General features: G+C 42.8%; 1 protein-coding gene across 6 annotated transcripts in view; it reads right to left on the bottom strand.

Moving 5' to 3' along the window:
• Positions 1-20: 20 nt before the first annotated feature.
• The window catches only part of arfgef1 (ADP-ribosylation factor guanine nucleotide-exchange factor 1 (brefeldin A-inhibited)), a 52,355-nt gene continuing 35,755 nt past the window's right edge, over positions 21-16,620 (bottom strand). For 4 of the 6 annotated variants that reach the window (XM_038727676.1, XM_038727685.1, XM_038727699.1 and 1 more), the window contains 26 exons: positions 14,664-14,865; positions 14,452-14,563; positions 13,014-13,219; positions 12,807-12,891; positions 12,517-12,682; positions 11,878-12,029; positions 11,663-11,791; positions 11,409-11,567; positions 10,790-10,934; positions 10,510-10,600; positions 10,094-10,134; positions 9,770-9,939; positions 9,084-9,235; positions 7,840-8,012; positions 7,477-7,637; positions 6,557-6,687; positions 6,258-6,387; positions 5,929-6,064; positions 5,435-5,573; positions 4,971-5,043; positions 4,587-4,746; positions 4,365-4,504; positions 4,057-4,228; positions 3,711-3,849; positions 1,932-2,049; positions 21-1,419 (listed from right to left, as the gene is read on the bottom strand). In XM_038727676.1, coding sequence (XP_038583604.1) covers positions 1,198-1,419; positions 1,932-2,049; positions 3,711-3,849; positions 4,057-4,228; positions 4,365-4,504; positions 4,587-4,746; positions 4,971-5,043; positions 5,435-5,573; positions 5,929-6,064; positions 6,258-6,387; positions 6,557-6,687; positions 7,477-7,637; positions 7,840-8,012; positions 9,084-9,235; positions 9,770-9,939; positions 10,094-10,134; positions 10,510-10,600; positions 10,790-10,934; positions 11,409-11,567; positions 11,663-11,791; positions 11,878-12,029; positions 12,517-12,682; positions 12,807-12,891; positions 13,014-13,219; positions 14,452-14,563; positions 14,664-14,865 — 3,704 coding nt within the window. In that variant the 3' untranslated portion in view covers positions 21-1,197. The remainder of the gene's footprint in view (positions 1,420-1,931; positions 2,050-3,710; positions 3,850-4,056; positions 4,229-4,364; positions 4,505-4,586; positions 4,747-4,970; positions 5,044-5,434; positions 5,574-5,928; positions 6,065-6,257; positions 6,388-6,556; positions 6,688-7,476; positions 7,638-7,839; positions 8,013-9,083; positions 9,236-9,769; positions 9,940-10,093; positions 10,135-10,509; positions 10,601-10,789; positions 10,935-11,408; positions 11,568-11,662; positions 11,792-11,877; positions 12,030-12,516; positions 12,683-12,806; positions 12,892-13,013; positions 13,220-14,451; positions 14,564-14,663; positions 14,866-16,620) is intronic. The other 2 variants (XM_038727692.1, XM_038727702.1) reach the window with 1 other exon arrangement.

Here is a 16,620-nt window from a genome sequence, read left to right as displayed (position 1 = left end):
GATTCAGCATTTCAAATAAACCAAGTTCAAAACTTTATTGACCTAGAACCTGATTAGAATGCCAGATGATGTATTGTACAGAAAGTTGTACATAATCTTTTTTGCAACATAGAAAACTTTACAATGCTGTATCATATACATTTTGTTTTCTACATCCATGAGCAGGAATGCATCCCATTCATACTTAAAGCACAGCTAACATTTGTAATTTTTCTCTATACATATTACTTTTCCCCAAACCAAAGAAAAAAAAAACATTAAATATATTATTACCTTTTGATTTTGTACACAAAAGTGAAAATTAAACTCAAACATAAAAACAGCCTAGTGACTCAAAAGCAGCTAACATCAGGTTACCCTCTTATCTTCCAGTTTCAGTAGCCCAGTTATCATCAATCTCTGATAAAAACCTAAGAACATATAAAATGGAATAATTTAACCCTTCACTTTCCATGGTCTTGTTCAATTACAAATCATACTGTATAGGACAATCTGCAGGAGATGGTACAGTCAAATAAATTATCACAAAAGTAAAATCTCCAGTGTGTTCAAAAAAGAGATCAAGTGCAGCAAATCCAGAGGAAAAAAATAAACAAAAATAAATGAAATCTAGTGTTATAATATATTACATAGCGGCAGATCTGTACAACTAGTTTCATCAAGAGGCTATCAATACTAATGTTAGCCGTCTGCTGTGTAGACAGAAGAATCATTACTATCAATGTGTGACAAACGTCACATTTCATAGTTACTAAATATGTCTTTTGCATGTGGTTGAAACCATCCATTCTTTGCTTTTTAAATATACAGTAAGAAGCACACAATTTTTGAAATTTATTCCTTCTGAGCAGATCAGAGATATGGATAACTGTCAGTTGTTTATCAGTAGTTTTATCCAGTGGAGACATCGCTACACCTTGTACAAGACATTACTGTTTTCATCGTGATATCAAGTACTCCGTCTGGGCTGTTTGTGTATAGGCGCATCTGTATGTGTGTGTGTGTGTGTGTGTGTGGTGACTGGGTTAAGGGTGCAGGTGGGTGATAGCAGATAGCCAATCAGCTATTTAAGTCAAGTGTTCGGCAAAAGCCACGTGTAGGGCCCTGAGGTGACACGGAGCCACAGCACACAGTCGCACGGATCTGAGGTAGAGGCCTCAGTAGAGCTCTGTGTTCCAGGCTGTCTGTGGCGCAGCGTCACTGGGCCTCCTCCCCAGCTTCCTCCCCCACCTCTGTGTCTGCTTCCTGCTCAGCATGTGCCGGCTGAGGGTCTGGTTCGGGCTCAGGCAGCTGTGCGATGTGGAACACGAGGCCGATGCGCAGGTAAAACTTTCGTAGAACTGCCCGGAGCTCGGGGATGAGGTCAAACTGCATGATCTCACACAGCAGAGGGTAGTATCTGGACGCATGAGCCTTGAACTGAAGTTGGAAGTGGGATGAGACAAAGAGAGAGAGTGAGACAAAAACAGACACCCATGTCTTGGTACTACACAGAATACTTTAACACTTATAAGCACTTTAATCATTTTTATCTGGTACAAACTGACTATAAGTGACAAGGAGCATTATTTAACTTTTCTAGAGTGTACTGTATTATAAGCGGTTTCTGACTGGCTGGCAAAAGTCCATTAAAATAGTATAAGAGGACACCACAAACATCGTCCCAGTAAACAAATTTAAAATCGCTGCACGCAGCATATTTAAATGCAAACACAAGCACCAACAAGCTTTAAAAATGGATGATGATTTGAACAAAGCTTCCACTTTTTGCATCAATTTTACACTCTGAACCCTTAAGATGGCGATAAATAACCACCTCGTCTGTTATTTTTGGATATCAGACCTAGTAGTAAATGTTCATGCATGTGTGCACAGAGCCCTGCACACCAGCGCACACAGGAAAGGCGTCGTCGAGTGTTTCGGCTCCTTACCCTCGTATCGCTGATCTTGAGCACCTTGGTGAGGAAGAGCAGCAGCAGGTTGGTCCAGGCCTCTCTGTGACTTTCTGAGGTCAGAGCCAAGAAGTACGCTACGGCCTCACTGCACACACTACAGCACACAGACAAAAGAGAAACACATTTCAGAAACACAAATACAGAATATTATGAAAGAAAAAAGAAAATAAGAAACAGCCTTTTAGAGCTGTGTTGTGTTGTAATGTGATGCAGCAAGAAAGCATCTGCTTCTCTGCCTCGCTTATCACATGAAAAACTGGAGGGATGGGGATGATGAAGATTGTTTTCGCTCAGTAACTGCTAATTGAAGTCACTGACTGAGGCCATTATGAAAACAATTAGCCATTTTTCCTCACAGTTTAAGCTTGAGGAAAACTGACGCAACCTCTGACCTTTCTGCCCCGACCCTGCGGCCCTCTTCTGACATCAACACCATCTGTTAGCCATTTATCTCCCTCTCCCTTCCTCCTCCCTTCACACTCACAGCTCCCTTACGCTGCAATCTGTGACCTAATCGCCTCCCAAATCTGCTTTGCACCCTGCACTAATCAAACGTGTGTGTGTTTGTGTGTGTGCGCTGTACATGGCCTCTGGTAAACAAGTGTGTGTGTTATTTAAAAATAAATGTGTGCCTGTTGTTGCATCTGAATGACGTATGTTTGCGAAAGAGAGAAGGAACGCAAAATACAGGTATGACACATAACAGCGTCTCCATGAATAAGGATTTCTGAACCACTCGCACATGCAGGCACCATCGTTCCTCCTTCCTCTTTCTCATCTTCTCTCTAATAATAAATGCAAGTAGGAGAGACAGGCAATGATTCTGGTTTATCTGGATATCCTCATCAATTTGAGGGTGAGGCTGGGAGAGAACGGGGCTGACGGCTGTTTGTGAGTCGCTGAATAAAGATGCAGCGATGACAGCAGTGCTGACTGAACAATGAAACATCAGTGTGCTGATTTCTTTGGATCTATACAGCACACAGCATCCCTTTCAGAGAGCTGCAGAGCTGTGCACACACTGTGTCTTTGCCACAAGTGACTGGCTGTAGATAGTGATAAAAACAGCCTCTCTCTCCCTGTCGTTTGATTTCTCCTTCCTCTGAGGTGGCTATTGACGTTTCTGCCCGGAGAAGTGTGATGCAATTGATTCTACAAGAATGATGGCAAAATGAGCTTCAAATATAACTGCAAACTGCCCTAAAGGCTTCCAGTATAATCCGATATCCATCTATTTCATGCACATACCTAATTAAATTACTACACCAGTTTATGCAAGTGGTGTTTTTGCAGAAAGATGTTCTGTTTCTGTTTTGAAAGCAATCATCACGTTTCCATTGGAAACTACCAGCAACAAAACCTCCAATTACATTCTGAATTCTGTCAAATTGAGGGCACGTTCGCTGGCATACGCACACATAAATGTATTGTTCCACCCGACATATGTTTAGCAGGAGTAGTGTACGCTGTAAAATATTATGAGGGATGGGGAAGAAATGCAGACATCATTAGTGGGATAAAATTAAGCAACACTACGACAGAAACCATTACAAAGATCAGTCGTTTAACCTGCTAATGTGATGGTCACTGACAACTGCATCTCTCTGTGGACGTATTGTGCATCCACTTAAAAATCATATTTAATATCAAAGTGTCTGAGAAGGTGAAATTCTCAAATCAAATGATTACCACCCACTGAACACGGAAAGATCACCAGTTGCAGTGGGATATGAATGGGTCACGTTTGTTTCTTACTTGAGCAGCCGTCTCTGGACCTCGTCCCAGGCGTCCTGGCGGCTCTCATCTGTGTACATACGAAACAGGATGCGCAGGCCACATGCTAGGCTGCTGGTCTCCTGCTTCAACAGGTTGGGCTTCGACTTTCCTTTGAAACCTTCAACACACATATTTACAGATGCGCACAGTTAAACAGTTTACATTTAAAATGTATCTATTCTGATACATTATCTCCAAACTGCCCCAAGAATCAAGTGCAGCCTGAGGTAAAGTGCCGATCACAATATAACTCAGTGTCTGTTTATTTTGACCAACTGGACAAAAGCAAAGCAACAAAGATGCAGACAGATGCTTCTGGCCCTACCTGCTTTCCACAATAAGGTCCTCTGCTCGTTGTTGGAATTGAAAGCCTTGGCGAAGTGGTGCGACTCCAGCAGGCAATCCAGCAGCTTGAAGAGCTGTTCTGAAGTCAGGTAGCGATACATGCCCTGGTCCTGGGTCTCCACTGGGACGTCTGCTGCAAACGCAGCATCCCGCTTCAAAAAGACAAACACATGACAGATTATTGGCTTTAATCACATCGCACAGATATTTAGAAAAAACATTAAAGTGTTCAACATACCACTGAAAACTGATTCTGTTATTATATGAGAGAAACACAAGTGTTTGTACCTGAGCAGCAGCAAAGTTCTCAGCATCCTCCTTCTTACTGGTGGCAGGAAAAAACACGATGTTATCAATAGTCTGGATCAACTCCAGCTGCACGACACACTTTATCAGCAAAGCTGAGAATAAGCGCTGCTCCTGGACCTCTGTGGGACACACAGGTAAACTTCCGTCAGAACACACACAAAAACACTAGCAGTCAGCCTTTGAGTAAAGTAACAGGCTTACTTGTTGGGGTCCTGCTCCTGGAGCCGTCCTCACACATGCCTGAGGCTGAGCTGTACTGACTCTGCCGACGGTTCTCCAAGGCAACCCTATCGGCACTGCTGATAGAATGCTGGTCGTCTGAGCGCGACTGAATATCCACTGACTTCTGGGAAATGGAGTCCTGAGAGAAAAGTTGGCAAAGTTACTGCAAACCTATATATACAGAGTATTTAAAATTATACAAACACAGGTCTATAAATGATTTATAAGAAATTAAATATGTAATATACAAATATGGCAAAGTAAAATATATCACGTTCACAAAAATGACATGCACGCATGCAAGTACCAAAACAAATAGTGATTCCTTCACAAGCAAAACAGAAAAATACTGTATTTCCTCACCAGCTGTTTGTCTGACAGGCTCTGTGTTGTCAAGTGTTCTCCCTCTGCTCCTGCTGGTCTCCATGTTAACAGCCTGAAAAACAGTTTACTCACTAAATCACATTCATTCTTGGACAGAATAACAAACAATGAACAACTTCCAGGCTAGAAGATGACCTGAGCTAGGAAATCCATCACGCTAAACAAAGTCTTAATTTGCTTTAAGTCTTTGTTGATTGATATTTCCATTACATTGTTTGATGTGTTTTTCAAAGAATCACATTACTTAAGAAATTCATTGCAAATCCACAATTGTAAATAGTATTTTCCGATAATACTCTTTATCACTTTCATTTAGCTCTGAATTTTCTCTGTTGAAACCCGACTGCTGTCTTTAAGAATGCATCTTTATTTACATCTAACTTTAAAAGCTATTGTCTGATTTTGAAGAGAAGGTTGGCTTTATATTTAGTGCGGCAGCTTACACGTGTGGGATGGTGGTCTTGAAGATGTCCAGCATGCAGTTACACGTCTTGTCCCAGGTCTCCGGGGAGAATTTCTCCCCATTCAGGATGACCACATTCTCTAGACAGTTGGTGCCTGAACGGGCAAGCTGCTCGTTATCTACAGACACACAGATGAAGAAAAGAGGGTGGAGGAAGGGTTGGGTAGAGAGGAGGGAGAGACAATAGGTAAGGAAAGGGGTAAATTTAAAAAAAAGCTAAGATGTTTCTATATTTAAAGTCTACTGGGATTTCTTCCTTTTTATCTATTTGCCAATAAACATCCCAAAGATACTAAAAACGTTTATTGATTATTTGCTTAACATTAATCTTTTTAATAAAGTACAGCACATAAAAGTTCAGAGGCAATCTTTAAGTTTAAGTCCGGACCCCAACACTGCACACAAACTCAAAGACACCAGGAAACTTAAGATCCTTTAAGATAAACATGGAAGTATCTAGAAAGGGTTGCTCACCTTGCTGCACACACCAGTAGAGCTGAGCCAGAATGTCATCCAGCAGGACGTCATTGAGGGACTCAAAGTATTGGGTGAAGACATCACAGATGGCGTAAAGTGCGTGGTTGCAGGTGGTGGTCATCCACTCTGCTTTCTGAGGGTGCAACACAATCTCTGTGAGAATTTTTTTTTCTATCAACAAAAACTATAACAACACTGCAGCCGAGAAATTGAGAGATTGTATTTTGATATTTCAGACAATCATATATAACATCTGGCCGTGTCCAAACATCACCAGTGCGTAGAATTCCCCCAAAGAGGATGAAGAATGAAAGACTTTTGCGTACCTCAGTCTGTTGCTCAGGCAGCTTCATGTTGTCAAAGATCCTGAAGACAATTCTGAACAGGTCTTGCCACCAGTGTTTCTCAAAGGTGTGCCCGTAGGTCTTCATCACTTCAAACATCACCGTCAGCCCCCTGGGAAATGCGCACACACAGACTTGTCTGACATTTGCCTTTTTCACAACACGCATTAAAGCCCTTTCCACCTTGCAAACATTGGATGTGCAGAAGTGCTCCTCAGGACCTGAACTTGTCTGAAAGTAACAGGTGTTAAAATATCCAATTTAAAGTGAACGCTGCCTACCTGGTCCTGACATCCAGCTTACACCTGTTGATGATGCAGGAGAGCTCAAAGAGAATGGGGAACCACCCCCGCACCCACACGCGGTCCTCAGGCGCTACGTTCATGTCATCACTGGTGTAGTCTTTGAAGGCCTGCCAGAGAAATAGAAGCCACTGTTATCTTTTCTGCCTCTGGAGAGAATGAACCCTCCTAAACAGATTTCACATACATACTGTACGTGCCCTGAGACACACTCACCATTATTATAGTGTGCCAAAGCTGTACCAGTAAACCTTTGCACAAGGCATGTTTTTATACACACTGGATGATGTCATTGGATGTGGGGTAGATATACAACTGCACACTTGACCATTAATTCATCTTGTACGGTACAGTTTATAATCTAAGCACAACATTCTTGTATTCTGGCTATCTTAAGATGTACATTTATATTAAATATTTTGAATGTGTTGCTCAGGAGGACACTGCACATAAGATAAGATAAACTTTGTTGTCCCGGAGGTAGTAATTTACAAAATAAGTGGAGTATGAATAAGCACCCTCAGCAACATCGAGTCATCATAAATTGTACATGAAAAATTGTAACATGTACGGTAGAAATAGAAGCAGCATTAGACTCTGGCTAGCTTTCTATTTTTGCTTTGGTTTGGGCGGTTAAGCCTGTACTGGGGGACTCTGCCTAATGGGAATAAGCTGGTACTCAGGGTGGAGGACATCGGTGAGGTCTGAAATAATCTTCTGGGTCTTTCTGATGATAGTTTCTTTAAAGACAGCCTGGAGTGTGGGATGCTGCCTGACTCCCCGGATTTTCATGGCTCTTTGTGTTAGCCGGGTATTCTGAGCTTTCAGCTGTACACTGAGGTAGGCAGCTTTACAGTAAGAAATAAACTGTTCAGTATAAAACTGGGCCTGATACTGACCTGCGGCCTCTCTGAGACGTATTTGGCGCAGTGTCGGATGAGACGGATGGCTTCCATGCTGGTGTCTGGGAAGGAGGCATTACAGGCAAACTCCGACAGACACTTAACGGCATCCTGGAAGGAGTCGATGGTGGCCGCAAAGTGCTTTTCAAATACATTCGCTGGGGGACGGATAGAGGGAGGTTAAGGCAGAATAACAGAGGGGTAAGGTGGAGGGAGATAAATACGGATGAAGGGAAATAAGAAAGAGCGAGATCAAAATCTGATGACCACAAGATGAATGTAACCTATTCACAAAGTAAATTAGCGAGGCTGTCATGTCATTAAGTTATTCTTAGGTGTCTGTGTGTGTGCTGGACTTACTGACGATATGGCCGGTGGTCTGGAAGGCCAGCTCTACAATGCTCTCGTCCTGGTCAGAAGCAGCCAGGTGGAAGACGGAGAAGATGTTCTTCCAGCCTGAGCGGATGTTTGCCGCCTGGGAGTTAACCATCTGGGCTATACAGCGTACCACCATGTCTCTGATGGTGGGAGACCTGGACGGGGAACATGGGGTAAGAGGAAGAGGAGCAGAATGAATTGGAAGAAGGAAAACAAAGAGGAAAAAGGTTGACAAAGAGGAGTAGACAGGAGTCAAAGGCAGAGCAGCAGATGAAGAAGCATAAGAAAGAGCCAATGAAGGGTGGTGGTGGTGGTGGGGGTCATAAGAGTCAATCAATCACAAAAAAGGAAATTTATCTCTTTATTGATGTCAATTATTTTTAAAAGCTCTTGATAAGATCCTCAGTCCCATTTCAGGCAGAATCATTATTCCAGTACCGGCTAGTCTCGGCACGACATGTTTTTACAGCAACTGTTGCCATAGTGAAGAGCATTCCTAATTGCTTAGTAGTTATGAATGAAAGAAAAACTCTGCCTCCACTTATCATTGCACAAACATGCACGCACACACATAAACACAAAAGGAGGGCAGCATGAGAGAGTCTAATGGACACACTGTGCTGCAGGGTTTACATGGCTGCCTGCCATCTCCTCTCTGTTGAGGCTCTCAGCCTGTTTAATCTGTGGGTGGATTTATATGTACACTGCTATTCCGCTTTCACATGAATGAAAAAGGGGTGCTACAGTAAAACAGCTTGCCTTTTGACGTGCGGCATGCAGACCATTACGACGGTAAAATCATTTATAACTGATAGCTGTTCAAAATCCATTCAACACTGATTCGGGCAGACCAAGGAATAAAGGGCTTTTACATGAATTCACTGAAAGGGTAATCAAAAGAGACTCAAATGGGTCAGTGGCTTGCTGCTTTTCTCTGAGAGAACAACCAGCTTACGCACTGCTTTAAGAAAGACAGAGAAAGTAGAGACGGAAATAAAAAGAGAGAAAGAAAAAGAATGAATAACAGACGAGGCAGAGAGCTGCTACAAAGGTTGTGGGGAGGAGGGGAGTGAGAGACTGCAGCCATGTGAGAAACAGCCCAGAAATAGTAACTACTCACAGCCACAGTACAGGCCTTGTGTTTGCACCACCCAGCAACACAGATTTACATGGGGGGAGTCACATAAGCACTCACTCGCAGATAAATGTACCACTTGTCTTTTTACCTGTTCTTTTTCATGATGTGCTCAAAAGGCCTCAGAAAGTCCTTCTGGAATCTGAAGTTGGCCAGCTCCCCCTTCTCCAAAAACTTCATGGACAGTTGCCTGAGAGAGTCCACTGCAAAAATTGCCACATCTTCATTGGAATTACAGCCAACCTGCACAGAGATTTTTAAAAATGTCAGTAATACCACACTTTTTTCATATTTCTACCAATTTTCTTAAATCCAACAAGCAAAGTGCAGTTTTCCAAGATCAAACTGTTCCTTCAAAAGGTCTTGAACAAGTGTCTAGGTGCAGCAGGAAAAAAAAAAAGAAGAGTCTTAAAATTCACTTTCCAACATGATAAATGACTATTTTGCAGATTTGATTTTACACACGCCAAACTCAGTTTGCAGCTACTCAGTGAGAAGCAGAGTCTCAGTGAGAGATGTGTCCTTGAATACCAAACTGCCAGAAAGCTTTTTTGGCAACTATCTGCGTTTTATCAGTGACTGAAATCAGCCTTCTGTAAAACAGAAGGTGGAAGAGAACATAAACAGTCCTTTGTGGCTCACACACGTCTTTCCCAACAAAAAATATATCTGACACTGTTGTTTCTTTCTATACAACAGAATAACACTGTATCCATGCCTTAGAAACATGCTTCTGTTTCACGATTTCCCTCCCTGGAGTAAACAATCCTCACCCACCTTGTTGAAGTGGTCTCCGATAACCTCCCAGATCCTGGACCACTGCAGCCTGATGCGGCCCATGTTGTAGTAGGAGATCTCAACTATTTTTTGCAGGCTGAACATACGTGGGTGTGTGGGCGAGGCCAGCTCATCCATGGACACAGCACACAGCCAGCGTACAAAATCAACTGATGAATAGATAGAAGATGTTGGCAATGAGCAAAGAAAAGGGTCTTTGAACAGGTGAAGTGAATCATGCTGACCACAAATAAGTAGAGCGTACCTGTCCTTGGGGCAATGATGGGGAAAAAAACAGTACACAGCTAGATCAGCTAGACTCACCTATTGCATTACCATCCAGTCTGGTGGAACCGGTGAATATCCTAAAGCAGAAACACATACGACAATTGTGATTTAAAAGCCACATCGCATGGAAAGATTTTAGACAACAAAGATTTAATTGTCTGACAAAAATTCAAGCGCAAAATAAGGGGATGTGAACTATACTGGATACAAAAAAGATGATGTTTACTCAAAATGTACTGCCTACACCGGTTTATGTTTAACTGCCTTTCAATGTGTTTTTTAAGCAGTGTTACTTTGAATCAAATGTTTTCCTCTGACTAGAAATTATGACCAACATAATAATTTGTTCAGTATGACATAGTGTGGGGCAGTGAGATGGAATTATATTAAAAAATAGACATAGAGTTCATCCAGAGCACTCAGTCTGCTTTCCAGATTTTTTCCCCCAGTACCTGTCCACAGCCACCACCACACTCTGAGAGCTGGTCTCGCCGATGGACTCCTGAATGCTGGCGATCTGCTTACGGTCCACTGTCCCTCCAACTACAGAGCAAAGCACAGACGATTACAAAATCCGAAATCAAATGTCATTTATGAGCATGTTTTACAGTCACAGATTCAGTGGATTTTTGACCGATTATTAAAAGGTAAAACTCCACTGGAAAACAAAAACAGGACACGGCTATGACATTGGACTTTCTTCACAAAATGTATTTCTAAATTGGTGCTGACCTAGACCAAGGTACTCATCACTGCTCTGCTCCTTCGTAGTTGTAAGGAAGCCCTCTTTGCCCCGCACCGTCCCTGAGATATAGCGTGCCTTCACCCCTGTGCCAATCAGCTGAGCCAGCTCCAGCTGACTTATGCACTTCATGATCTGAGAAGAGACAGGACAAGGGCATTTTTAGAGAAACAAACAAAAAGTAACAGACATGGAGACAGTAAAACCTGGGCCAGAATGGAAAAAAGTGTATTGGGAGGTCCAGCTGGTTGCTGTAAAATACACAAAATCCCAACAAACACCAATGACTGCAGTTAAACAGTTAAATAAAATAGCAATGCTTGTTCTTAGAGCAACAAATGTTAAATAAATAAAATGCATTTACTAAAACTTCAGTTTATTATGTTCTTAATACATGTATTAGAAATGTACAATTTTTGTGTTTGCTTGTTTCATGCTGTACCTAGCAACGACTTAGCCGTTATAAAAACAGAAAATTGAGGCCTATTGTGGCTTACTGCTTGAATCAGGAAAGGGCGATATGAGGAAGAAAGACAAGATGAGGTGAGAGTTTTGTGAGGAAATACGAGTGAGAGACAGACAGTTTAGAGTGAGATGAGAACAGCAAACCTCGTGCCAGGAGTTGCCCAGGTAGTTGCCGTCAGTGTGGGCCACAGTGATGAGGGTCTTGATGGTGTCAATGTTCTTCTGCTTCATTTCGGAGATACCCGAGCTGGCCGTCAGCAGGGTGAACCTTGCCAGAGCCTGCACATAGGCATCCCTCTCCAACTGTTACAGAAACAAAAAGACAAGGCGGTGTGTCAAAAATACTGCAAGGTAAGAGATACAGTAAGACACTAATCATCCAGGTCAGACTGCAGTACCTGTATGGAGAAGATGCATGCTATCCTGATTGCACAACGGATGCCCTCCAGACACAGTGAGGCCACCTCGGTGTCGTCACAGTCCTGAAGGCCTACGCTGAATGCAGCCAGGAAGGGGGTCCATGCCAGCTGAGGAGCAACACAGGGATGAGGTGTGCCATTTGTGTGTGAAATTGTGTATCTGCCTCATAGAGTATGTGTCTGCTTGTTGTTACCTTGAACATGGGCCTGACGTGCTCCAGATGTGTGGCGCTGGTGAAGGGAGCCTGGACGTGGCTGACGGCCTCCATCAGAGCTTTGGCCGTCTTGGCCATCTGCTCCATCTCCACGTTGTACAGCAGACGCCTCTGCTTCTCGCTGGCCACACCTGAGCGAGAATCAACACTGGCCATGAAAAACAGGGAAATACACAGTCGCTCGCACATACACACACACACACACACACACACACACACACACAGAGCTTTTTTACAGCCAGGAAAACACTGCAGATTTTCTTTTAACAATCTCTGTGTTAAAGGGAAGCTCAACAATCTAGAGACAAAATGTGACAATAGACTTTTTCAGAGAACAATTAATGGCAAATGTGAACAAGCCAGTGCGCTGTCTGTTGTATATTTCCATTACGCATCAGAAAGAGTTCCAGCGGTGCATATAACTCTTCCACTAAATGGGTTACTGTAACTTCCCTGCTCCTTTTAATTGCTGTGTGCTCACAATAGTTCCTGTATTACCTTATCTGAACTTTTATTGGCTGTTTACAGCAACAAAGACTTCAGGTAAACGGCTCTGGATGATAACTGGAATCTTAGTCTTAGTGTTTATTACATCTTTAAGACATCCCATAGACTCACTGTGCTTGTTGGATTTCATGGTGAGCTCTTTGGTCTCCTTCATGGCAATCTTTTTTCCCGCAATCTCATCGTAGATGGCTGAGAGATATTCCTCAGGTAGGTCTTTGCTATCGTTGATGCCGCGGTTCATCTTGATGTATTGCTCTTTTGTCATTTTATTCTTCACCTTTGCAGACAACAACAAGGATACAGGTCAAAAGCTGCTCATGCAGTCCATGTGATTTATGTTGCGAGTGACTGTCAAAGCACATTCCCAAAGGTTGCCACCTCACTAAGGTGTGACTGCTTACCTGTGGACTGTGAAGGTCCGTTGTCAACATAATGATAGAGTAGGCAAGGACATATGCGGTGTCTGCACTAGCAAAGAGGGTTTGCCTTTAAAATTGAAGGGAATAGGAGGGTAGGGAAAGACAGAATGCATATTAATGTAACAGCATGTTGAATGTGGGCCATGTAAAATCAAATTCAGGATTTCCCAGACAGAAATGGAAACTCACCCCTGATTGCATTCAAGATATCTTGCTGCAAACTTTTCCATGAGCCGGTCGATCTTCTGGGCCTCTCCAGGGAGCCGAAAGCCCTCCAGGAACATCCTTAGCGCAGAAACAAAATCTTTGCCCTGGAAGTCCATTTGATCCACGTAGGCGTACATCACCTCTTTATTGAAACGGTCATTATCCCCAAGGAATTCTCCAACTTGAGTCTAAGAGGGCAAAAGACAGAGGTCAGTGTTACAGTAACATACGGGATTGTAACATGTAAATTGGAAGAAGGTAGTCTAAAATCCTGCTAGAAGAACCTAAAGGCTATGTGGTTTCTTACAGCCATGTGTCGAATTTGGTCTGAACCGACTCAGAGATTGACACTCAGAGGGAGGGACTTCAACATTGTACAGGAGCAACTTATTTGTCTGTCTTGTCTTTTCACCACTCACACTTTCCACTAGAAGCTAATACAAACCACTGCCTGACTATCCAGTCAGTGTATATTAGATAAATACATGGTAGACTTTCAAAGTTATTCACTCTGTTTGCTGCTGTTGCTGTGATGCTACAGCGTCCAATGGTCGGTGTTTCCTAACCAGATGTTGTGAACGCCCTTTAATGCTGATCACCGCTGTGCACGACACCCTCCGCTGTCCAATCAAGGCAGAGTGCGCTCCTCATTAGAGTTAACATTTACGCTGCTCATAGGTCTCTGGGTTAGAGTGGCTGGGTGGCTGTTTAATGCCAGTGGACAGGCATTTGATTACTGTGTGGCTTCTGTGTGGTGTAGCTAGCTGATACACAAAGGCAGAAAGTGCAGTGTTTCTTGATTGTCTTGTCTTGAGCTGGACTGGCTATTTTGTTAAGCATTTTGTTGCTTCCTGAGCAGCTAGACCCTTGTTTTCTTTTCTTTGGAGTTCAATGAGCTTTCTATTGTTCATTAGGGCTAGTGCAGATTACGATGTTTGCCACAATAAAATCATTTCAATGTCAAGCTCAAATTCAAATCATCACATTGAGGACACTTCATATTATTTTTCTCCAATTCTTTCAAATTCTTCTTCAAAATCTGTTTTTTATTAATTCATTTATAGTTAACTGCGTGTGCCATGTCTTATGTCATTGAGATTTCTATATAAAAAGGTCAAATAATGTTTATTTTCTCCTTCACAAACTTCCTTGTGGCTTGTGTGAAGCTCATCTTGTTTGTACACCAGTCTTCTGTTTGAAACATACAACACATGTTTCTGGGACACAACACCTCAAAAACATTCGCAATCTGCCTCACAGTGATTTCTTGCATGTTGTTTTCACTGGATATTGAGATCATTTGATCCACTCTTGGATTTCTGTTGTGCAGTCCCTCTTATTGGGAGAGCAGCACAAAAACGCTATGATTTTCAAGGGGTCTTCAGCTGAGATATTGAATGAAAACAGGGTGACTTGTTACCGAATCAAGCCTCTCTTCCTGGTGCAAGAACTGAGCAAGATCCTCTGGGGTTGTACCCAGCATGCCTTGTTCTTGAAGGTACTGGATTCCTCTCTTTGGTTTCTTGTTGAACCTGCGTAGAATGCAGAGACGCAGAACATACTGTAGCCGATACAGTATTACAGTATCAACAGAATAAAGTGTAAAATTTAAGTGTATGTTGAAAAACTTACAGGTCAATGCCTTGCTCGATGATCTCTTTTTGCTGTTTGAGGACCTCAAACTGCTCTGGGTTGTCAGTACCTGACATCTGGGTGCTGTAGCTGCCGATGCCAGACGAGGCCGTGGAGTCCAAAGAGTTAATGCTCCCATAGCGGTTTATGGTCTCCGGGGCCTTGGTCTCTGTGCTCTCATGTTCTGGTGGTTTCTCTTGGCCTTAACAGCAGAAAAAAATAACATGCGATAACACAGAAGGGATGAGTATTTGTATTGTTACTGAACCAACCGCCAGAAACCATCACAAAGGTGAAAGTTTTTAATTGAAACTCTGGTGCTGGCACAAAGCCAGCCTTTAAAATGTGAGCTAACTTAAAGCTAGTGTTGCTGGAGAGGGAGCTCAGTAATTGAAAGGGGAAACTGCAAAACAGTGAACAAGATGACCCCGAGGCTTTCTTAATGATTATTGTTGGCAGGAAGGGTATGCACACTGGTGTTATTCACATGCGCACGAGACCACAGCCTAACGAACTCCAGAAAACACACTTATTCACGCAGAGCAGGTGCAAGGCTGGGTAGGAGGGGAGGATATTCTAAAAGCTGGGTTATCTAAAAAGCTCCAGGCAGTCAAAGAGGAAGCAGCCAGAACTTAAAGGCTAAGAAAGGTGTTGTTTTTTTTTAAGCCTGCCGACGAGCTCAGGGATCTGCTGCTGCTGCTGCAGCTGGAGTCCACCCCTGTAACCACGTGCTACGGCCAGGCGTCTGATTACCCATCGGAAACTCTTTAAAACATTCAGGACAGTGTCACAGTAATGTGAGCTGGCAGTGTGCTTCCTATTCTTATGCATACAGAGTAATGAGAATGGAGGAATACAGAGGGTGAAGGGGAAAATGAGCTGAAAGTTTTAGTTGTGTACTGTGGAAATACTTTATAACATATTCATAAGATTAACAATAAGCATTTTTACACATCGAGTTAAGAAAAAGTGTTTCTAATATTAGTTTAACTAAATCCATACATGTTTTTTGTTACAATCTATGAGGTGTAAGTGGGTAACAGGAAACCCTACAAAAGCAACACAAGTTATATAATGTGAGACAGGTACAAAATCATCTAAAGCTACAGACACAACAGGCTTAAAATTATTTATTCCCATCACAGCAACACAATCTAGCAAACACTCCGTACTGTTCTACTATTACCTGCTCTTGCTTTGAAGTCAAACAAAAATGGGAGAAAATGACACAAGAAGGGACAATTCAAAGAGTGAAAGGTGATATATTGTACCTCAATTCACACACACAATTCAGCATTTCGTATTCACAAATCATATTGCACTTCCATTCTACGAGGAAAAAAATAATCTTCGTCTGAAATCCCTTACAGCCAGCGTAGAGGGAATTTAACTTCCAAAATTCAAATTCTGACCTATGAGCTCCTGCTAGACTACTAATGAGTTGTCATAAGTTTTGGCAAGATTACATCCCCGTGAGAGAACACAACTGCCTCAGCTGGTTAGCATTGACAGCTTAGCCCGAGGCTAGCCTGTGGGATATCTTTCGAGCCCTTTCACAAAGTTGCACTTGCTCCTGAGTTCGAGCTCCTCCTTTGGAAAACAACAGAAATCCGTTGGTGTGCAGAAAACCCCGGGGCCAGTCTCACACACACAGGATATGCTCTGTATGTTCTAGATGGGTTCTGCTTCAGGTATCGCTCCGTTTTAGACTAAACCTCCTGGGTTAACCTGCCTGTGCTGGTCCTGTGGGCCTCCTCTGGCTGGAGCTGAGCTGACGAACGCCCGCTTTTATTCTCAGAGCGGCAGCTACTGTGATGAATGCCAACTGTCAATCCTACAACTGACTGCAGCCGAACTGATGGATGCGAGCTTTAACACTAACCCCAGTTAACCTCAATGATGAACTGCTGCTGCTGCAAAAGAAAACGGGCTGATCATGGGAAAACACTGGTTATAA

Source organism: Micropterus salmoides, unplaced genomic scaffold (genome assembly GCF_014851395.1).
Source record: "Micropterus salmoides isolate LMB-PRFRI ecotype aquatic unplaced genomic scaffold, ASM1485139v1 Ms_hic_scaffold_1, whole genome shotgun sequence".
In the NCBI taxonomy this organism is placed as follows: Eukaryota; Metazoa; Chordata; class Actinopteri; order Centrarchiformes; family Centrarchidae; genus Micropterus; species Micropterus salmoides.
The sequence above is the reverse complement of the archived record's forward strand: the minus strand, read 5'-3'. Positions and strand labels throughout refer to the sequence as shown.